We start from the raw sequence: 21,273 nt of genomic DNA, 5'->3' as shown, positions 1-21,273 counted from the left end.
TCTTTATATATATATATATATATTTCTGTTTTCTAGTCCATCTTTATTAGAATCATTGAAAGTTGTGTTTTATATGTATATATCTTGAGTGTGCACAAAATAAAGGGGAAAAATTAATAGGAAAAGAGAAGGTTTACATATACAAGCAAAGGAAAATACATAGGCATAAAAAATTATACATAGAAGGTAAGCCGACAAGAACCATACGGATAAGGGAAAGCAAAGTAAAAGCAAAGAAAGATAGAAAAAGTCATATACAGCACATACAAAGAATAGTTCGGGTTAAGTAAAATAGAGAAAATAAAATAGAGAAAAAGATGATTATGAGCATAGGGATTCTGTCTGGTCTTCGGTCTCTACAAGACTCGGGAAGGAGACATAGTCTTCCTTGAAGGACCAGGTTTCTTTGTTATCTCGCCAATCGGTGGAAGATGCGATGGAATGGACAGAAGAGGAAGAGGAGTGGGGGACAGAATCAGGACCTTCTTTGTGCTTTGGTTGCTGTCTGCATCCTCTGGTGAAATCAACCAGACATTGCAACATCCTGATAGAGCCAGAATTTATGGGGTTTCTTTATGAATTATATGTATATATATATTTGGTGTTCAAAAATGGGAAGATCGGTAAGAACGGAAGGGGGGTAAAGATGAGAAAGAAGAAGATTTGATATATATATTTGATGAATTATGAGAAAGAGATGTAAACATTTACAAGGCCTTCTTTTATTCTTTTTTTTTTTGGATTGACAGGTCGATTTTTATATATAGAATGCTCTATTATAATATTATATTTATAAATTTTCGGCAATGTCTTTAATTCTTCCTTTGATCTATATATTGTTCTTGACGGGACACCAAAGACAGCGTACGAATAAAGAGATGACAACGTGCTTGGGTACATTTTACTTTAATGTACCAAAAAAAGAAGGGACTTGTCTTCAAAAACCCGTGAACACATGATCGAGACCTCTTGAAGGTCTATGAGGGCGATCCTTGGCAAGTCCAGTCAGTCAGTTAAAAAAGCACATACACAATATATAAATAACCAAGTTGTTTTTGGTCGGCGCACATCGATACATGGGGGGCTAAAAAAAGATTGGGACATTGGCAATCCGATCTAAAAGTTTAAAAGAAAAAGCAAAAGCAAAAGCAAAAGCAAAAGCAAAAGCAAAAGCAAAGCAAAGCAAAGTAAAGGGTGTATTTCTTAATAAAGTTATATATAGAATTTATGTCTAGAATGATTCGCCTATTTATTTTTAAAATCAAATCAAATTGAATTGAATTGAATGTTTTTAATATATGAATCATAAAAACCCATTCAAAGTCAAAACAGTAAAATAACAACAATTGAATGCTCACAGTAAGAGTGTGTACAAAGGCCGATTAGTATAGTCAAGTGATTGTGTTTAACAAAGGGCTGACAATGAGAAATTCCATATAATGATAGTAAAACAAAATAAACTGGTTGCTCGTGTCATAATCCTAGGACAAGGATTATAAGTTTTATTAATATTTTATTTATTTTTGAAAGAGCAATAAAAAAAAAATACAAGTCATTTCAAAGAGTTCTATAGTCTTTTCTCTCTCTCTCTCTCTCTTTCACTGTGTGTGTGTCTGTGTGTGTGTGTGCGTTTTAATCTGATAACTTTAGCTTTATAGAGCTATAATTAATGTAATACATCTTTATATATATATTAAATAACCAACAGAACAAAGAGGAGTCCTTTAAGCTAAAAATGATATTCTTATTCTTATTTTTATTTTTACTTTAAAAACAATAATAATTTATAAATAACATGGTAGCACCAATTTAAATATAGCACGCAGACACACACACACATTCACTGACTTGAATATTTACTGATATCTTGTAGCAAAATATATATAATTATATATAATTTGTATCTATGTATGTATGATACATAATTGTGATTTATCCGTAACATATATCACAAGTTAAATCAATACAATGTTTGTTTCTGCTTAATAAACATAGTACAGAAAATTCAGGTTATTAAATTAGATAAATATTATATAGATAGATTATGTTCTTCTTTATAGAAAAACTATTAATGTCTTTTAGAAAGAATAAAGGGAAAAGGGGGACAGGAAGCAATTTCTCAAAAACTGGTTAGGGTGTGTAGGGAAAGAGACCGGGGAGATGGAGGAGGGGAGGAGGATATCGTTTGGGACAAGTCTAAGCCGGACTTCGGACACAAAATCATGTAGAATTGTACTGTCCAATGTATATCCATATCTTGTTCTCTCCTAGTCCTTCCCCCTCCAAAGAAACAAACTAATTGTTTAATGAAACTGTGTCCAAACTGTCATCTCAGTACATATCATTCCTTCACCCTAGTCTACAGACTTACAAAACTATAATTTTTTTTCTTACTCAGACACACTTCTTTATTTTACTTTTCTTTAAGGATCTTTCTATTCTACCAGTAAACCCCGCATCTAAACAAGAGTTAACAAATAAGCAACAGAAATATAGCTTACAGATATTCACCTTTAATAATAATACATCTTCTTTTGTAGTTGATATTCATCTTGCTCAAGACAACCAGCTATTGGGATATTTGTGAATATATCTAGCCAATTATCCACACAAGCAATCTTTTTATTACTATTATTAATCGTGAATCCTGAACATACAAATTTGCAGAATCTTAACCTAAAATAAAACGAAACAATTCACTTGAGAGGTAAGGGAACAGAGAATACCAAGTCCATAGTATACTAAGCATATTTTACTGAAACAGCAAAAAATAAAACCATATAAGCTTCTATCATCTTATCTTCTTTCTTTTTTGCTGGTATTTACCACTGTCTCATTCTGTCTGTCATATCTGGACCTTTGGATCTCGCTCAGTTTTTTTTTAAAGAAAGCATCTCTGCTTTACGGGTGCGCTTTGAGTCGCTAGATATCACTTTTTTCCTCCAAGATTTAAACGATATTCTTGTCCATACAAAATATGGTTGGACTCCTTCCAAAACACGGTGGACACCCAGCTTGCTACTCTTCCCCTTGTCATCGAAGAATCCTAACTCGGAATCTCATTGCGTTCACACTTATCAAACGCAGGTTTGGCGACTCTGGATTGAGTAATAAATATGTTTTTTTTTGCACAAATCGAGCTTATCGATGTGGTCCGAATTTGTTCCTTGTATGATCAGCTTCTTGGTGCATCAACACTATGGAAGGTTATGGTGTGAGCACCATCAAGAGCTCCTTGTACAATGGTTCTTAAGCTCCATCTGGACACCACCTCTGTTTGTTGCCATGCCGATATCCGTACTGTCTTATCCAAACTTACCCTTCGCGCCACTCCTTTGCGATAGACCACGCCTTCCATAGACATCGATTCCACTCTCTATCACGTTATCTCCAGCTCATGTCCGTAAGAATTGACTCTCCCTCCATCCCCTTCTTCTGGCTCACTGTCATTTGAAATCGTTGGGACCTAAGTGTAATATTTATGTATCGGAAAAGTTGGTGCGATGACTACTTTGAGACTATTTTGTTATATTTGAAGAAGTTTCAAATCAAATAAAGTTATTAAAAGTTATTTTTATCTATTCATATTGAATATTAGTAATCATAACAATTCTGGTAATAATAGCTCAAGTACTTCTTGAAGATGATTCCAAATGATGGTAGATCCAGACATATTGCTATTTTGTTTCGGATAAGAGGTTCATATTGGATAATCATCTATATTTTACCTTTTTGACAGATCCTACTGCCTGGTTTTCGTATATGCCTACTGTACATTAAAGTATCTCAAATACAAGCACCAAGGCACTACAAAATGATCGTCGGATTATCAAGATCATAGCTATGTTAAGCCCAACTCTACCTTGGATCTCTACCCCCCTCACATCCAAGCTTTTTTTGTACCATTCGCGATCATCCCCGTGATTCCCGAGCTCGCCCTCCAAAGGTTTTTTTTTTCTGTCAAGACCCCACCAACCTTTAGTTCCAGTGCAAGTTTCCACCATTTCCTCCCTGTCGGACAATATCCTGAAGGTCTACACTCGAGAATTGGTGTCAGTCCGGTTCATTTCCTCTACTTCTTGATTTGTAACGTGAGATGTCGTTAGACGACATTGTTACCCTTGGAAATTGGTCAAGTCGGGAAGTTCTTCCAGCACCATTACAACCGCAACCAGAACTTCGTCGGGTGACTTCGCGAATGTTGTTTTGCGCCGTCCAGCTTCTGCCCTTGTCTTCTTTGTTTTGTAAACAAAAATAATATAGATATATATACAAGGGCTTGATGGGCGAAATCTGGAAAAATTCCGCAACATCCATTTTAACTTTGCCAGAAAATGTAACCAATCGCACCTTTTCTGTTTGTTTGTTTGAACCAACACATGAGCGAACTTTTTAGACAGACAGAGAGTATGTACCCATCTTTTTTTGCAATCGGTTGGGAGGATCAAATTTGGTCTTATGGGATTCAAATGATACAAAAATCAAGCCTATTTTCATTCTTTGAGACAACAACTGACCAGAAAGAGATCTGGAGGCATGGAGACGGGTTGGATTACAGAAGAGAACAGATCCGATGTTGTTGTAATAAAAAGCATCATATGAAAATACGACCTTCAATATGCTTACAGACTTAATACCAAACCTTTTGTTGTTATTGTTATCCTTAAAAAAGAATGGGCTCAATACAGCAGAGATGATTTTGTGTCTCTATTGATGTATCAGTCGATCAAAATCAGGATATAATCTTGAATTGGCAAGCATGTGTCTTTCACAAAGTATTCATATCTATACTACTATTGTTACTAATCCAAATACTAATACTGATACCAACGCTAATAATAAACTATAGTCTTTTTCTTTTAACCAAAATATATCAAAAAAAATATACACCTCATTAAGCGGTACAAAAGGTATATGTAATATGGAATTGGTAATTCAGTAAATAGATGTCTGTTAGACTTTTTGGAGATTGTTATATTTTGATCTTGAACTGATTTTTTTTTTTGGTTCATGCTCAATGAACTTGAAGCTCAAATTTACAGATGCAAAGTTATATAAATCGTCTTATACTGTATAATTCCCCCCCTTTGCTCTTTGCCTTCCGCTCCCCTCCCCATCCTTCCCCTCCTTATTTCCTAATATTGATATGTTTTCGCTATTTAAAACCAAAATTAACTCCCGCTTGTATGTCTTTTTTGTGACACTATTCTTCCATTAATAGAAGTTGATCGGCAACGTTGTAAAGTCCGTCTATAGAAGTGGAGAAAGTTTTTAAAGAAATTAGTTTGGCTGCGTTTAAATAGATGAGTTTATTTACACACGCACACAATAATTATAGAAGCACTATTTATAGAGTCACCGATCCCTTACACTCTATATGTGTATAATGTGAAAGCCATGTAAAATAAAGCAAGGTTTGTACCAAGTCGAAATACATATAAAATATATATAACTAACTACCTACAGAGTATTGTAAGGTACCTGTTCAATTTTTTTTGTTACTTTAACTTGAGATAATTCGATTTTATTTTAATATTGATTTTTGAACAAAAAAAATGATAGTTTTTATATATGTATATATATGTGTGTGTGTGCTTTTTCTTTTCAGTAAAATCAAATGTAAATATGAATCACTTCAATAGGGACTAGTGACTGTTGTTGTGCGATTTGCTTTTCCTGTTCAGGTTTGTCACGCCACAGCTTTCGTGACTTTCTGCGATCACTGGACTTTGGTGATCCTGATTTACCTGTAGATAAACCGCCATCACCATCATCAGAGTATTCGCTTTCGATGATTTCTGCAACATCAGCTGAGGAGACAATGACTGCTGATTCAACTAGGACTGATGAATCAAGCGCTTCTTCGTCATCGCTGTCATCCAAAGGTTGAATAAAAGATTCCTGGAGAAGAGAAGGAAACCAACGTGCCTCAATGTCATCTTCATCAGTGTCGCTAAAATTCAGATCGTCTTCGTTTTCAAAGGCAGCCATGTCTGACCAGTCTGTGTCTGCATCGCTAATCTCGTATGCGCTGTTGGTAGATTTGAGAAGTGAACTCGGTGAGATTTCTGGTTCACCTTGGATTTCTTGGACCAGAACAGACGTCACACTTGTTCCTTCTCCGTCCTGGATTTGCTCGCAGCTGTAAAGGTAGCTCATTTGGATAGTCTGTGTTTGCAGGTTTTTACAAAAAAAAGTTATCAGATAGAAAAGAAAGAAAGGCAGAGATGAAAGGTTAAGGGGGTGTTTGTTGGAATTAAATAAAAAAGAAGAAGAAGAAGTAAGAATCTAAAATAAATAAATAAATAAATAAATAAATAAACCAAAAACAAAAACAAAAAATTAAAATTAAAATTAAAATTAAAATAGGAATTCAATGTTTAAAAAGACTATTGTTGTAGATTGTAGTCTTTGACTTGACGTCATGTCATGTCTTTCTCTCCGCTGTAAGTGATAAAGCATGAAAATATCAATAGTAATAGTAATAGTGATAGTGATAGTGATATTTGTAGGTATTTGTATGTTATTTACATGTGTATATGTTGTGTATTTATTTATTTATTTATTTGGGAAAAAAAACAATTTATCCTTCTTGACTTTATCCATACGCTCAAATCATGCATAGTCATGCACTTTGCCTTGTCATTCGGCAACCCAATTGATTTGGCGCTGTACAAGGCCCAGGCATGGAATACATATAACAAAGGATAACATTGTTTAGTATTATTATATTTCAAAATAATAACGATAATTATGATGAAATATATAGATAGATATAATCATTATCTTGTGTTGCATTGAATTATTACAATCAAATTACGGATAATCAAGTACATAGTATATAAAGAAGAAGAAAAAGGAACTTACAAGTAATATACAAAGCCAGGCGGACGAATATCCGAGACAGATAATGCCTCGCTAGAAAACAACAAATGATGTTTACCAGTGTAATTGGCCCATTGTTTAGATATCTGAATCAAATAACCTCGGGCAGTACCATCTACAGCACAATAAAATTAAGAGTAAATATAAATTCTTTAGATATTTCTCCATTAATTGGATTCAATTCAATCTAGTTTTACATTAATGAACGAATAATTAATATATATAATTTTACCTCGAATTCCAGGACTGTAACAGATTTCAAAATAAATGTCTCGGTCAACTGCTGCTTGAACCAAGAGCGGGTCAATATGAAAAGGCAGTCTCTGAGAACAGTCCAAGGCAATCACATCCACTGCAAGTTTTGTGCACGCCTGTTCAAATACGCATGGATCACTTGTACGAATAGAGACCAGATCATAGTACTCGCGTGCCTTTTGGACAGCATCCTAATAAGATAAGCAAAGGCAAAGGCAAAGGCATATAAAAATAAAAATATTTTGAGTACAAAAATTTACAAATAATTTACATATATATATATATATATATGTATATATTACATCAGGTAAAGGAGTATTTGTATCAATTGTCAATCTAGAAAGTTGGTTTACTGGATATTTGACTTGTTCGAATACAATTGGCTCCATACGTTTGAACTACAAGTTTAGAAAAATGATATTAATACCAATAATTTATTAAAAGTTAATTATTATCTTTCTTCTGATTCACATTGTAGAACCTGCCTTTGTTGGATTGTAACCTTCCATCACATGGTTAAGTGCGATTGTACTTGTGTCCACTACAGAAAAAGAAAAACGAGATGAGATGAGTAACTCGAGTTTGGTTGATTTGGTTGTTATTATTACGTTGACTGAATCGAGAGAGGATTAGCAAAAGTCTCTCGATCGTTTGATGATCACGTTGAGCTGGACATGGGATGTTCAAATCGTATAACATCACGACTATTTCTGCATAACAAACTTCATTTTTTTTTCCTTCTCCTCTTTTCCTTTTTGGTTTTCCTTGTTCAAGCAGGTGGCTTGTATAACAATATAATTTAGAATGATTAAGTTTATTATACATTTGTGTATATATAAAATAAAGGTACCAGATACACAAATACACATAAAATTTACACAAATATATATATACACATGTAAGTACCTACGTACCTACTTATATATAGTATTTATTTAAGCTTAATTATAAACTAGAAAACATCAAGTTGTAATGGAAAGATTGAATGATATTATTATTTAATATCATCTTTTAAACTTGTTGGCCAAACATAGAAAGAAAGAAAGAAAGAAAGAAAGAAAGGGAATAAAAGAGCTCCTTTATATCCAGGTACTCTTTTACAGGGACTTGTAAAAAAAACAAAACAAATTGTACCTAATAAAAAAAAGAGTATTCAGGTGTCCGTCTTCTCCGCAAAGATCATCAAGGGATCATATACACATTTAAGTCTGTATATGCATATATCTATATGTATATATATATATATATATATATATATATGAGTGTGTGTGTAATAATGATAATAATGATAATGCTAACAATTAGCTGATATTACTATTACTATCGAGTTCCAGATAAGGATTATATATATATGTAAAAAGGTTTTTTTTATTAGGCGTTGAAAAAAAAAGAAATAGGCGCATTTTCTCCTTTTAGGAAATAGTGAGAAAAAAAATTGAATCAAACAAAGACCAATTGCTTTGAGTGGAGTTTTTTTTTTCAATACAGTAAAATAAAATAAGATAAAATAGAAATGGAAAAGGTAAATAAGTAAGTAAAGTAGATAAGATAGACAGGTAGTTAAGTAGTTAAGTAGTTAAGTAGGTAGTAAGTTTGTTAGATATTTAGAGAATAAACCCTCAAAAGAAAAAGGGGTGGGAGTATGATGAGAGGGAGACCGAGTAAAGTATTGGAGATAGAGAAATAGGATGGGCAAAGAGATAAACGTCTAAAACGATAAAGAAAACAAAGATTTATCTGAGACGACCGATGGGGAGGCTGAAGTAAGACGAGTCTTTGGTCAAGAGACCTGACAGGGCATTGTACCAAGCAATGATTGCTGTCACAATACCAAAGGCACCGCCGGCGATCTGAGAGTTGAGACTGTTCTGGAGTTTACCGACTGTCAAGAGAATAAAGGTAATGAAGAGGAAGAAGAAGAGTGAGACGAGGCCAGCAGAAGAACGGTGGGAGGCGATCAACATGATTCCAGTAAAGATAGTCCAGCCCAAGAGATAATAGCCCAATGACTGTCTGAGAACATCAGGATCAGAATAAGAGGCCAGGATATTGGTACTAGGAATGAACATCATGCCAAATGAAATCCAAAAGGCACCATAGCTCGAAAAGGCAGTGGCACCAAAGGTATTTCCGGTCTTGAACTCCCACATACCAGCAAGCAACTAATCAAAAAAAATATTAATACATAGTCCTAATTTTGATTTTTGGTTTGGAATTACTTGATTGTAATTAGTATTTACCTGAGCAATTCCACCATATCCAATGGCAAGACCAGTAACGACACCGTGAGGACCATCGGCAGGAACACCAGCGCCGGCATTATGAAGAGAGAGGACAAAGGTGGTCAGTGCGAAACCACAGAGACCAAGAGGACCAGGATTGGCAATGGTGTCGGGTTGCATAATGATGGTAGGCAAGCCAGAGGAGCCACTAGAGTGCTCGAGGTTGTACTTGTTTTCAACATCTTCGGTTGTGATCTGGCGAGTGGTTGTGGTGGTGGTGGTTGCCATGTTTAGTAAAGATTATTTGATTTGGTTTGATCTGATAAAATTAAAAGCGTATTTGTGTTGAAAGAAATGAGAAAAATCAAAATCAAAATCAAAATCAAAAGCAAAAGTAAGAAAGATGATGGTAAGAATGAAGAAGTAGAATAAAGGGAAAAAAAAACATCAATCGTATTTATAGGCCTTTTTTTTTCTTTTTCTTTTTTTTTACTTTTTGGGTTGGGAAGTCTGAATGAATCTGGTTGGTGGCAAGCGGTGGCATTTATTCTTCCCTGCAGTGTAAAAAAAAAGTAAAATAAAGTAAAAGCTGTGAAACTCTAAAATAATAAAAATAAAAATAAAATTCAAGATGTGGGAATTTCTCTTTTTTTAGATACTTCCTCAGCCATACCTTAGTATTTGTTGTTGCTAGGATATCAAAATAGATATACATAAGATATACATAGATACATATTGCTGCTGTTTTGTTTGTATCTATTAATCTGTCATATTAAAAACATATTAATTTTTTGTTTTATAGCTTGTACTAAGTGGCTAAGCACTTTTTCTGTTGTCGTTGTTGTTTTGAATACACCTTTCTTTCATGATTCATAATTCACAATTCTAAATAAATCATCACTATTCCAATGACTTTTTTTTTTTGTAATTGAGGCTTATTGTCTTTGAACGCCAACAGGATTGGTGTAATACAAGTCCCTTTTACACTCCTGCAACATCTTTGATCTCCTATGAAACCAGTCAAGTTCCCTTCCCCTTTAGACAAAAGGAAGGAAGGAAGGAAGGAAATACATATATTTTGTATATACATAAATACACATGTAAAATAATATTTCCTGCTCCATGTCTATCTATAAAACCATATAGCTTTATTAATATTATATATATATATATATATATATATATATGTCTGTTTCTTAAAATTGTTGCAGTATGCCGAATTATTATTATTATTATTATTATTATTGAACAAATCTTCTCTTAAACCCCCTTTATTGCGTCGATCTCAACAATACTAGGTTAATCTAAATGATAATATTAACATTATAATTATTAATGTATATATGTATGCGTGTGAGTGAGTAAGTAAGCGAGTGCTTGTTTGTCTGTCCATGATCACGGAGATAAGACTCTCACAGGCGCAAGTTGAACCGAAAATGGGATATTTGGATATTGGGCAGCTTGATTGGATAAACACACGAAAGAGTATCTTTTTCTTTATTTCGTTCTTTCTTGAAAAGGAATTGTACTACAGTGTGTGAAAGAAATAAAGAAATAAAGAAATAAAGAGAGAGAAAATAGAAGCAGGAGATTTTTTGGATATGCCTAATATGGCAAGGGTTGAGTAAGCTTTACAGTAAAAGTCAAAAAAAGAAAAAAGAAAAGAAAGAAAGGAGGGGATGGAGGGTTAATATGATTCGATTTTTTGTGGGGTAACAGATTAAGTTTCCATGAACTTGGATCTCAACTGTCTCGAGGTAACCAATTCGACCTTTGGTTCGATTCGGGTGGTGCAACCCGCTCTGCAAAAATGAGACCAACTGTGAGACTCCAAAGACTTCAAATGGAAAGCCGAATCTTCCGAGACTCAACCAAAAGACCTAAAATAAGATACGTAAATTTCTTTCTTTCCCATCCACACAGCCCAATAAGAATGTTTACCTAATATGAACCACTTCGTCCAAACCAACCAATGACAGCTAGAAGAAAGAATAAAGTACAATTTGTCGTTTTCTGGCTCTCACTCTACAAAGCACATTTTCACACTAACTTTCACTTTTACACACACACATATAAAGAGACAGAAGTAGAGAAAGATACATATGAAGGTGCGATTGCAGAAAAAAAAAGTATGATTCTTTACAACAATACAGTTCTAAAGAATAAACACTAGATGAACCCTATTGTTTTCTTGATATAGATAATACTAGTCTGGATTACTTAATATAATATACATAGGTTTCTTAGTAGTCTCTAATAAAGTATTTTCTTAAAGAATCCCTGGAAGAAAGCACTGTCTTTTTCTTCTTTTTGACGCGTCTAATTTTTTTTCTTACTTGTAAATTCTTGGGATCAAAGGTTCACAAAAAAAACTTATTTTCTTAGAGAATTCAAGCCTGGATCGGGTCTGGATCACAAACAGACAAACATATACAGGTGAAAATACACAAAACTGTCTTTATTTCTTTTGGTTGTTGGAGTATTCTGAGTGTGTATATTACTCCCTCTTTTTACTTAACATCGTTTCACCACTCTCACGCACATGTGGAGGTAAAGCTATTTTCGATCGTGTTTGTGGGTGGGTTATGTTGCAATCATAGGTCAAGCGGAATAAGTTTCCCTTTGATTACGTTGGCTTGACAGGCTACACAAATTGTACCACAACAACCGCACAACTACAGCTCCAGCTACAACTAGCAATAGAAACAGTAACCAAAGAAAATCAAACCAAGATGAAGTCAAAGATAGAACTTCCTTTTTGAACACGCCACTTTTACCCCGCCTATCTTAATTTGTATCTATCCGAGTCATTCTGCTGTTTACTGTTATTTTGGATCATTTGTCTAGAAAACTTCATAATGATAATAAAAAGCATATACATACATACATGTACATTTATCTCAAGACAACTACTAAACACTCAATATACATGATATACATATATCTTGCTTACAAGATTAGGAGACTATTCCAACACAAGGCATATCGTTGAATACAATCGTAGCATGACAATGTAACAATTGTACTACTTTGAAAAGGAAGTTGGGGGGAAAAATACACACACACACACACACATTTATATATTTGTATTATACTAGAAACAGTAATAAAATATAGTCTGTTTTCATTGTACTTTTTGTGAAAAATATTATTTGGCGGGAGTTTGAAACAAACAAAATAAAAATAAAAAGCATACACACACACAGAGAGAGAGAGGAAGTGATAAAGAAACAAAGAGAAATGGGATATTCTAGATAGAGAGATAGAAATGGTGTGGATTGTGTAAGCAATAGCAGTCATAGGTAACTTCTTCTTCTTTTTCATATTCCTACGTTTGGAAAAAAAAAGGACCTTTCATGTTATCCAAAAACCGAAAGAGTAAGAATAAAGATTATACATAAATATATAGATATAAAATTATGTATCTATCTATGTGTTGGGCAAAATAAGATAAAATAACATAAAATGGAATAAAGGAATGAAATGTACCGAGGGAAACACAGCAACGAATAAATTCATTCCGCCTCTCCCTTGATACACATTCACAATTCACATTCACATTTACATTCACACACTTTTATATATATATATATATTATATTATATAATGGAATCTTGCTATGTAGGACGAAGCAGGATTTCTTTTTATTACTGTTACTACTACTGCCACTATTACTATTATTGTAATTTGGTGAGTAGACTAAAATGATCGACGCTACTGTATTCTGTTTTGGTGGAAATTAGGGTTATCAACGCACTGTCCAAAGAGCCAGAAAGAGTAGCATACAGTATATACATACACATATACATATACATATACATATACATATACATGTATGTGTGTTTATGCCAAAATCCGAGTTTTGGTAACGTCTTGGCAACAGAATTTTATATCTTTCTTCCATTTTCTTCTTTATTTCTTCTTAATTTATCAATTTATTAATTTTTATTTTCTTATTTTCTCCAGCTATAGTTTATAATCACCATGGTTACCATTAAACATGCAAGTAACATAAAATAAAATAAAATTAAGTATTCCTTTTTTTTTTGGTAAGCACGTGCCTTGTGTTTCCATCAATTTCGTATGACGTACACCTCTTGATCTCTCTGTCTCTATTCTCTTATCTTACTTTTGGTTGCTCTTATATTTCTCTTATTTCAGTATATACATATACATACAATACATAAATACCATGGCAAGCTACTTTGGTAAAAAATAAAAAATAATAACAGAAAACAATAAGTAGCTTTATTATAATTATAATTATTAAAAATAAAAATAAAACACTCTTGTTTTGTGCCCATAAATATATTATGTTGTATTTACTGTTTACCAATGCTAATCATTAGATGACCTCAACATCAAACACAATGATCGCAAGAAACCCCGTTATGATGCTAATCTAGATGACTTTATGGCTCCATCAGGATCGTCTCATGTTCAACCTGTCGAGTCTATGCAGCAAATGCTACAGACAGCCACGTAAGCTTATTCCATAATAAAAACACATACACACAAACAAAAACAAGAAAAAAAAAAGCTTAATTGAGTATATTTTTGCAATAATAATCTAGAGATTTCTTTCTCTACGCACTTACTATCCCTCCCTTTTTTTTACCTTAAACTTTTATGTTGTACACACAAAACTAAAAACGCAAAAAAAAAGATTTTTTGATCAGTTTAGGCAACAAATGGCAAACCAGGGGAATGCTGATCAGGAGCAGTTTTTAGATAATATCGTTTCTCAACTCCTTGAGGAATCCCAAAGTGAAGCAAAGGGACCACCTCCAGCATCCCAAAGATTCATTGCCAATCTTCCAACCGTCAACAAACGATCTTTGGACAAGTAAGGAGGAGAAATATTTTTACATTTTTTTTAAAGAAAATATTATCTTATTTTGTTTAACCAACACAATATATACATTTGAACTAATTTTTATTTTTGATTTTACGTTCACAGAGAAGAGACATGTATTATCTGTAAAGATATCCTATACACAAGTTCAACAAAAGTAACACGAATGCCATGGTAATTGTTTTTTTTTTAAAAAAAAGTAAGGGAAAGGATCACAAATTTTAGATTTTTTAGTGGACATCACTTTGATGAAGATTGCCTTGTTCCTTGGCTTTCACTTCACCATACATGTCCCCTGTGTAGACACAAAGTCGAGTCTGAGCAGGTGGCAAAAGAAGAAGAAGAAGAAGAATCAAGAGGATGGATGTATGGGTAAAGTGATTTCTATAAACAGGCACACTTACACACACACATATATATATATATAAGCACAATAGTTTATTAGTAGTAATGTATCTATGACAACCGTTTCCATGATGTACTCCCACAGTCCTTTTATTTTATATTTTATATAATTTATACACCAAAAAAAATAGATAATAAGATTGGGATTGGGGGGGTTTTCATTTTGTTTTCCCATCTACACCATTTTCGAATTAAAAGCCTAATGCTATTGGTATTACTTTATTACTCTTACTTATTTGTATTAGTACTACTGTTATGGCATATGGTATAACACTATCTATTATGAAGCCATTATTGGCTTTTAGGAGTCTCTATCATTATAATTTGTTCCTAAAAAACACATATTATTGAATTAGAAAAGTGCATTTAACTACTTGACTTGGCGTGCGTGTTCAAATACATTAAACATATAATTACACCCCAAAACATCCCCTCAAAAAAATATATAGAAAAAGAAAGAGAAATAGCTTGGTATTCAATCATTGTTTTGTGAACTCGTACATCTTATCATCAAAATCAATATAAACTTCCCTTTTTTCTTAATATATAGGTTGTGTAAATAGAGTACTATCCCCACATTTTTACTTTTAATACATAGTGCTAAAAATTAATATTTGACTTTTTCAACCTTAAATCATAAAATCGCCTTGGACGAAAAGTATTAACACAGTATTATGATTTTTTTTTAAGATTATAATGTAATTTGGTCTGAAAATGAAACTTTGACAGTTAAAGCATTTGTATATCATTATTATTTTTTAAAAAAAAGGCAGTTTATCTTATCCAGATTATGTCTTATTCTTCTTCTATCTTTATCTTTGAGATCAATTGATATTGATTGTATGTAAAAATGGGTTGGTTTACTTTTCTTTTCTTTTTTACTTTGATTATCTTATTACCTTGAGCCTTTTTATATATAAAGCTAAGAAAAACAAGACAAGACAATGAAATAAATAAATAAAAAAAGACTGTTGGTAAGAAGATATACATTGTTATTCACACAAAGTTTATGTTCTTACCTATTTCATCATTTGTTTTTTTTTCTCTTTATTTTATCCTTAACCTCCCTCCCTTTCGTTTCCTCCTCAATATTCTGGTTGCTAGTAGTGTATATAAAGTATAAACATAATATTGATACCAGGACGCTATAGTTTGTGTATTCTTTTACTCTCTTTATAATACGTGATACTATGTAACATCAACTTTTTGATCTCACACAGATATTTTACAATCTTATGTTTGTGTCTGTATTTTGTATTTGTAAATATCTATCCTGCCCTTTCTTTTCTTTTTCTTTTTGTATCATGTCTCACTAGGATTTGTCTCCCCAATAATTTGTTCCACCGTCTCTGGTTCCACTACCACTACCAAAAAGCACAACTACAATCTCCTCCTTCAATTCTCCAATTTGTCCTTGTAATTTCATAATCTTTCCAATTTTAATTTTTTTTTTCTAAAAAAAATGAAGTGTGAGATTATCTATATGTACTGGTTTTGGTTTTGGTTTTGGTCCCACACTCTAAATGAAAATCAACAAAAAAAAACACCCCCAGATTTACTGCTACATTTATTATTATTTTTAATTTCACACGCGTTGTTTTGTATTTTATTTATTTATTCGGACTATATTTCTCTGTTGTAAGCACTTTTAGTAGAGCCTTTTGTGTTATAAAAAATGTATATATTGAACAGCTCGTAAGAAAAAAGAAAGAAAGAAACACAAACACACATACAGTTGTTACCTGTTACTTTTATTTAATTATTAAGAATAAAACAAGACGGTTTGAAGCCATGAGCTATTCACACAAAAACTATTATCTATATATACCAATTAAATAAAATAACTGCATATATATAAAACATTAATGTAAAAGTGATATGAACCTTGATTTACCGAGAAATACTTGTGCTGCACAATTATATAGACTGCGACCTTTTTCTTTTTTTTTCACTTATTTTAGAATTAATTTTGCAATTAATATTATTATATATATTACTTGCTTGCTAAGTTTAGAGAGAAAAATACAAGTATCAAGCTCGAGATTACTCTTAAAAGTGGTACCGAATTAGGAGGAGATGAGTATGAGGAAAGGAGAGGAAAGGGGAAGATATAAAAATAACAGTAATAAAGGAAATCTGGTCAAAGATGAATATCTATTGATATCGTCACATGACTCAACAAAAAGACGATCATAAATATACACACACACAGACACAAAGACTAAGGTAGAAACAACCTTAAGATAGTAAGATCAAGGGGAGAGTAGAACGAGAAGGCAGTTAGATACAAGAAAAAGAAAGATAATATATAAGATAAAATTGAATTGTTTTTGGGATTTTTTCCCCAATATCGACACATTAAACAAAATAATAATGATAATCACAAGCTAAATAGATGTGAAAAATTAATACAGGAGTAGTAGTGGGGCTATACATAAAGTTATGTATAAATGAAGATTGAGAGAAAGGTCAATAACTCAATAACTCAATAAATAAATAAACGTAGAGTCTTTCATAAAGGGGTGATGGAGAACAATAAGGTGGCAAAAACGATTCGAGTCGTTTCAAGTTAATAAATACTGCAGGAAGATGTCAAGAGGTTGATATTAACTTTACAAGCAACTTGGGGTTTGAAAGCCTTTCCCTAGTTGCCTAGTTACCCAATTACCCGGTTGCTAGGTTGCTAGGTTACTGAATTGCTTAGTTGCTATGTTACTGGGTTAGATAGCCACGCAGTAGTATGGCAATAATAGAATGAAAAGGGAGATTAACTTGAAACAATGACAAGTAAAGCAAAATTATTGATAAAAAAAAAGAAAAAAAAATATCTGGAGAGAGACAAGCAGCCAAGAAAACCAGCAGACCTGAATTTGTACATGAGTGTTTAATTGAGACTGAAGAGCAGAAATGTGGGGAACGAATAAACATCTTATGAAAGAAAAAGAAAAATAATAAGAAAAAAAAGTGTATTATGAAGCACCTAAAACCTTTAAACAAAAAGGCAACAAAGGTAAAAAAATTAATAAAAATTAAAAATTAAAATTAAAATTAAAATTAAAATTAAAATTAAAATTAAAATTAAAATTAAAATTAAAAAATTAAAAGAAAAATGCTCTAAAATCTTTTCTTTTTATTCTTTATATAAAATATATAGTCGCAGATTAAATACATCACATATATCTTCCAAAGAAAGAAAAGTTTAAAAAGTTGCGTTGACTAAAACACAATTCTATTGGACAAAAATGTGCGGAGTATATACGTTTAAGCGGAGTGTAGTCGTAATCGAGAATACAAGGTTTTTTTAACAGTAGGAAGATCAATTTCTGAGTACGAATATTTTCTTTCTATAGTGCGTGTTCTTTGATCGGAGGTATAAAATTAAAAAAAAAAGTCAATATATACAATATACAATATAGACCCCTTGCTATGCTGAAGTCATCAATCTTTCTTTTTTTACTGTCTGACTTTTTAAAATAAAATAAAAATGAAGAAATAAAAAAAAAAGGGGGGGGGGAGAAGAAAGGCGGAATGGAGGAAAAAATAAAAGTAAAGCGAATGGGCAAAAGATTTAAAGTAGAGAGAGAGATATAAATTCAGTGCCAATGAGACTCAACTTACAGTCCACCCCCTCCCCCCCCTATCCCGTCCCCCCACCTTTTAATTCCTCCACCCTTTTCTCCTCTTTTAAGTTTCTCCTTTCTTTTTTTTTTTTTTTTGCACCGTCAACACCACCATTAAAATGCTCTCTACCATTGTCCGTGCTACCCGTCGCTCTCTTGTTGCAGCTGCTCTTCGCGCTCCTGCTGTAAGTGTTAAGCCTGGAATCAATCATACTTGAAAAAATAAATTAAAATGACATTCTTAACTGGAATGTTCCAAAATATTAAATATATAGGCTCGCGTCAACGTTGGTGCTGTTTCTGTTGCTGCCCGTTTCGCCTCTTCAAAGCCCTCCACCGCCGAGGTCTCTTCTATTCTCGAGCAGCGTATTCTCGGTGCCTCTGCCGAAGCTGATCTCCAGGAGACTGGCCGTGTCTTGTCCATTGGTGACGGTATTGCCCGCGTTTATGGTTTGAAGAACGTTCAGGCTGAAGAGATGGTTGAGTTCTCTAGCGGTCTCAAGGTAAAGAAGAAAGTCAATAATAAGAATAAGAATAATATAATATAATATAGATATACTTGGAGTTAAAATTGGACTGAATTGAATTGAGTCCACCAAAAACAAAACAAAAAACAGAGAACGAGAAAATAAGAAAGGACAGAATGATTGACTCAAGATATAAACTTTTATTTTATTGTCATTATTATGGGGTTTAGGGTATGGCTCTCAACTTGGAAGCCGACAACGTCGGTATTGTCGTCTTTGGTAACGATCGTTTGATCAAGGAAGGAGACACCGTCAAGCGCACTGGTGCTATTGTCGATGTTCCCGTTGGTCCTGGTATCTTGGGTCGTGTTGTCGATGCTCTCGGTAACCCCATTGATGGTAAGGGCCCCCTTGAGACCGTTGGCCGTTCGCGTGTCCAGGTCAAGGCTCCGGGCATTTTGCCCCGCCACTCTGTCAACGAGCCCATGCAGACCGGTATCAAGTCTGTCGATTCGATGGTTCCCATCGGTCGTGGTCAGCGTGAGTTGATCATTGGTGATCGTCAGACCGGTAAGACTGCTGTCGCTCTTGACACCATTCTTAACCAGAAGAACTGGAACAACGGTTCGGATGAGTCCAAGAAGCTCTACTGCATCTACGTTGCCGTCGGTCAGAAGCGTTCGACTGTTGCCCAGTTGGTCCGTACCCTCGAGGAGAACGACGCCATGAAGTACACCATCGTTGTTGCTGCCACTGCCTCTGAGGCCGCCCCTCTTCAGTACCTCGCTCCCTTCTCTGGAGCTGCCTTTGGTGAATGGTTCCGTGACAATGGTCGCCACTCACTTATTATCTACGATGATTTGTCCAAGCAGGCTGTTGCCTACCGTCAGATGTCTCTCTTGCTTCGCCGCCCCCCTGGCCGTGAGGCCTACCCCGGTGATGTGTTCTACCTCCACTCCCGTCTTTTGGAGCGTGCGGCTAAGATGAACAAGGCTTTTGGTTACGGTTCCATGACCGCCCTTCCTATCATTGAGACCCAGGGTGGTGATGTGTCTGCCTACATCCCTACCAACGTCATTTCCATCACTGATGGACAGATTTTCTTGGAAGCCGAGCTCTTCTTCAAGGGTGTACGCCCTGCCATTAATGTCGGTCTTTCGGTCTCGCGTGTCGGTTCTGCTGCCCAGACCAAGGCCATGAAGCAGGTTGCTGGTTCTCTCAAGCTTTTCTTGGCTCAGTACCGTGAGGTTGCTGCTTTTGCCCAGTTTGGTTCTGATCTCGATGCCTCCACCCAGTTCTTGCTGAACCGTGGTGCCCGTCTCACCGAGCTCCTTAAGCAGCCCCAGTACACTCCTCTCTCCATTGAGGTTCAGGTTCCTATTGTGTTTGCCGGTGTTAACGGTTTCCTCGATAAGTTGCCCGTCGGTAAGGTTGTTGACTGGGAGAAGGACTTTGTCAGCTACGTCAAGACCCAGCATCAGGCCGAGCTTGATGAGATCCGCACCAAGGGTGTGATCTCCAAGGAGTTGGATGCCAAGCTCCGCAACATCTGCGAGACCCACGTCAAGACTTTCTTGTAAATCCAAACTAGTTTTCCCTTTTGTGTTTATTTCTTTAAAGAAGGAAAGAAAAAAAAAACAAGTAACCAACAATCTAAAATATAATAACACCCCACACCCAACTCAAACTAAATTGATCCAAAATGATCCCAGTTGATCCAATTCACTCACACATAAACACACGTATTACAGTATCTTATCATAATCATCATTATTATTTTTATTACTTTTTATTTTATTTTTCAAAATAAAGCAAAGAGAAAGCCTACAGAAAATATCAATATAGCAATATGTCTATATGTCCATATGCCTTTATGTCTATATGTATTTGACATAGCATTTGTATCTATAGGGTACAAGTAAGTAGTATACTATGTTCTGCTATAGGATAGGATAGTGAGTGTAATGCGTATTGTGGTGGTGTATCTTGTACATGGGAAAAAGAAGAAGAAGAAAAATAGTAAATTAATTAAATCTACTCTTAATTGACTTTGTTTCAATAAATGGGAATATTTTGGGCCTGAATGCATATTTAGATAATTAGCACACACACATATAGATATATAGATATATAGATATAGATATATTTCTTTTAATAATTGAAATAAAACCTGGATAAATTTCAGGGAAAATGATAGTGAAGTGATTAGTGAATAATACCATTTACAATCTTGCCAACAATTCAATTAGATTTCTTACAAGTTGTAATATGGATACTATTGTGTGTATATATTATATATATGCCATCTTGCTACTGTACTTGTATTCCAACAAAGGCCCTGCAGATTGGATATTTTTTATATATATATATTATTCTACTCTATACATTAAAACAGTGACATGTACACGCATAGATTTCAAAAGTACTGTTCTGTTCTGTACTTTACTGTGTTCAATTGAATTGAATATATAAATATATATGAAATTCTTTTTGGTCAGGAAATCAATTGAATAGGATAGATAGCCAATTCCATGTTATCTTTTCTTTCTTTCTTTCGTTATTTT

At 34.0% G+C, this 21,273-nt stretch overlaps 8 protein-coding genes across 8 annotated transcripts; 4 read left to right on the top strand and 4 right to left on the bottom strand.

The window, feature by feature from the left end:
* Positions 1-15: 15 nt before the first annotated feature.
* Positions 16-900, bottom strand: PHYBLDRAFT_182356 (hypothetical protein; the record flags this gene model as incomplete). Its single annotated transcript, XM_018438606.1, has 2 exons — positions 16-544; positions 848-900. 2 exons carry the CDS (start codon positions 898-900, stop codon positions 322-324), a joined length of 276 nt encoding a protein of 91 aa, XP_018288945.1. The 3' UTR covers positions 16-321.
* Positions 901-2,977: 2,077 nt separating this feature from the next.
* Positions 2,978-3,344, top strand: PHYBLDRAFT_148128 (hypothetical protein; the record flags this gene model as incomplete). The annotated part of the gene is made up of 2 exons (XM_018432015.1): positions 2,978-3,107; positions 3,220-3,344. The coding sequence occupies 2 exons, from the start codon at positions 2,978-2,980 to the stop codon at positions 3,342-3,344; spliced, it is 255 nt and encodes an 84-aa protein (XP_018288944.1).
* A 35-nt stretch (positions 3,345-3,379) lies between these two features.
* PHYBLDRAFT_148127 (hypothetical protein) lies at positions 3,380-6,159 on the bottom strand (the record flags this gene model as incomplete). Its single annotated transcript, XM_018432014.1, has 6 exons — positions 3,380-3,466; positions 3,729-3,766; positions 3,863-4,034; positions 4,120-4,235; positions 4,416-4,707; positions 5,635-6,159. The coding sequence occupies 6 exons, from the start codon at positions 6,157-6,159 to the stop codon at positions 3,380-3,382; spliced, it is 1,230 nt and encodes a 409-aa protein (XP_018288943.1).
* Positions 6,160-6,539: 380 nt separating this feature from the next.
* On the bottom strand, positions 6,540-7,845 carry PHYBLDRAFT_182355 (hypothetical protein). The gene is made up of 6 exons (XM_018438605.1): positions 7,749-7,845; positions 7,626-7,681; positions 7,443-7,538; positions 7,118-7,331; positions 6,868-7,000; positions 6,540-6,669 (listed from the first exon to the last, which is right to left on the bottom strand). The coding sequence occupies exons 1-6, from the start codon at positions 7,837-7,839 to the stop codon at positions 6,555-6,557; spliced, it is 705 nt and encodes a 234-aa protein (XP_018288942.1). The 5' UTR covers positions 7,840-7,845; the 3' UTR covers positions 6,540-6,554.
* Positions 7,846-8,873: 1,028 nt separating this feature from the next.
* On the bottom strand, positions 8,874-9,542 carry PHYBLDRAFT_114845 (hypothetical protein; the record flags this gene model as incomplete). Its single annotated transcript, XM_018428419.1, has 2 exons — positions 8,874-9,302; positions 9,381-9,542. The coding sequence occupies 2 exons, from the start codon at positions 9,540-9,542 to the stop codon at positions 8,874-8,876; spliced, it is 591 nt and encodes a 196-aa protein (XP_018288941.1).
* Positions 9,543-10,963: 1,421 nt separating this feature from the next.
* PHYBLDRAFT_170983 (hypothetical protein) lies at positions 10,964-12,124 on the top strand (the record flags this gene model as incomplete). Its single annotated transcript, XM_018436460.1, has 3 exons — positions 10,964-10,986; positions 11,082-11,256; positions 11,963-12,124. The coding sequence occupies 3 exons, from the start codon at positions 10,964-10,966 to the stop codon at positions 12,122-12,124; spliced, it is 360 nt and encodes a 119-aa protein (XP_018288940.1).
* A 1,430-nt stretch (positions 12,125-13,554) lies between these two features.
* Positions 13,555-14,973, top strand: PHYBLDRAFT_64026 (hypothetical protein; the record flags this gene model as incomplete). The annotated part of the gene is made up of 6 exons (XM_018441221.1): positions 13,555-13,570; positions 13,712-13,844; positions 14,029-14,208; positions 14,323-14,391; positions 14,452-14,589; positions 14,868-14,973. The coding sequence occupies 6 exons, from the start codon at positions 13,555-13,557 to the stop codon at positions 14,971-14,973; spliced, it is 642 nt and encodes a 213-aa protein (XP_018288939.1).
* A 3,388-nt stretch (positions 14,974-18,361) lies between these two features.
* On the top strand, positions 18,362-20,537 carry PHYBLDRAFT_77568 (hypothetical protein; the record flags this gene model as incomplete). The annotated part of the gene is made up of 3 exons (XM_018443272.1): positions 18,362-18,427; positions 18,518-18,745; positions 18,940-20,537. The coding sequence occupies 3 exons, from the start codon at positions 18,362-18,364 to the stop codon at positions 20,287-20,289; spliced, it is 1,644 nt and encodes a 547-aa protein (XP_018288938.1). The 3' UTR covers positions 20,290-20,537.
* Positions 20,538-21,273: the final 736 nt, after the last annotated feature.

The sequence above is a fragment of the Phycomyces blakesleeanus genome (assembly GCF_001638985.1).
Source record: "Phycomyces blakesleeanus NRRL 1555(-) unplaced genomic scaffold PHYBLscaffold_17, whole genome shotgun sequence".
In the NCBI taxonomy this organism is placed as follows: domain Eukaryota; kingdom Fungi; phylum Mucoromycota; class Mucoromycetes; order Mucorales; family Phycomycetaceae; genus Phycomyces; species Phycomyces blakesleeanus.
The sequence above is the reverse complement of the archived record's forward strand: the minus strand, read 5'-3'. Positions and strand labels throughout refer to the sequence as shown.

Excerpts from the sequence above, each read along its gene's own strand:
- PHYBLDRAFT_182355 (XM_018438605.1), bottom strand. The coding sequence starts at position 7,839 with ATGTTATACGATTTGAACATCCCATGTCCAGCTCAACGTGATCATCAA. Across the intron at positions 7,539-7,625 it reads AAGGTTACAATCCAACAAAG|TTCAAACGTATGGAGCCAAT; the intron begins GCAGGTTCTACA and ends CTAAACTTGTAG. Across the intron at positions 7,001-7,117 it reads TTACAGTCCTGGAATTCGAG|ATGGTACTGCCCGAGGTTAT; the intron begins GTAAAATTATAT and ends ATTGTGCTGTAG.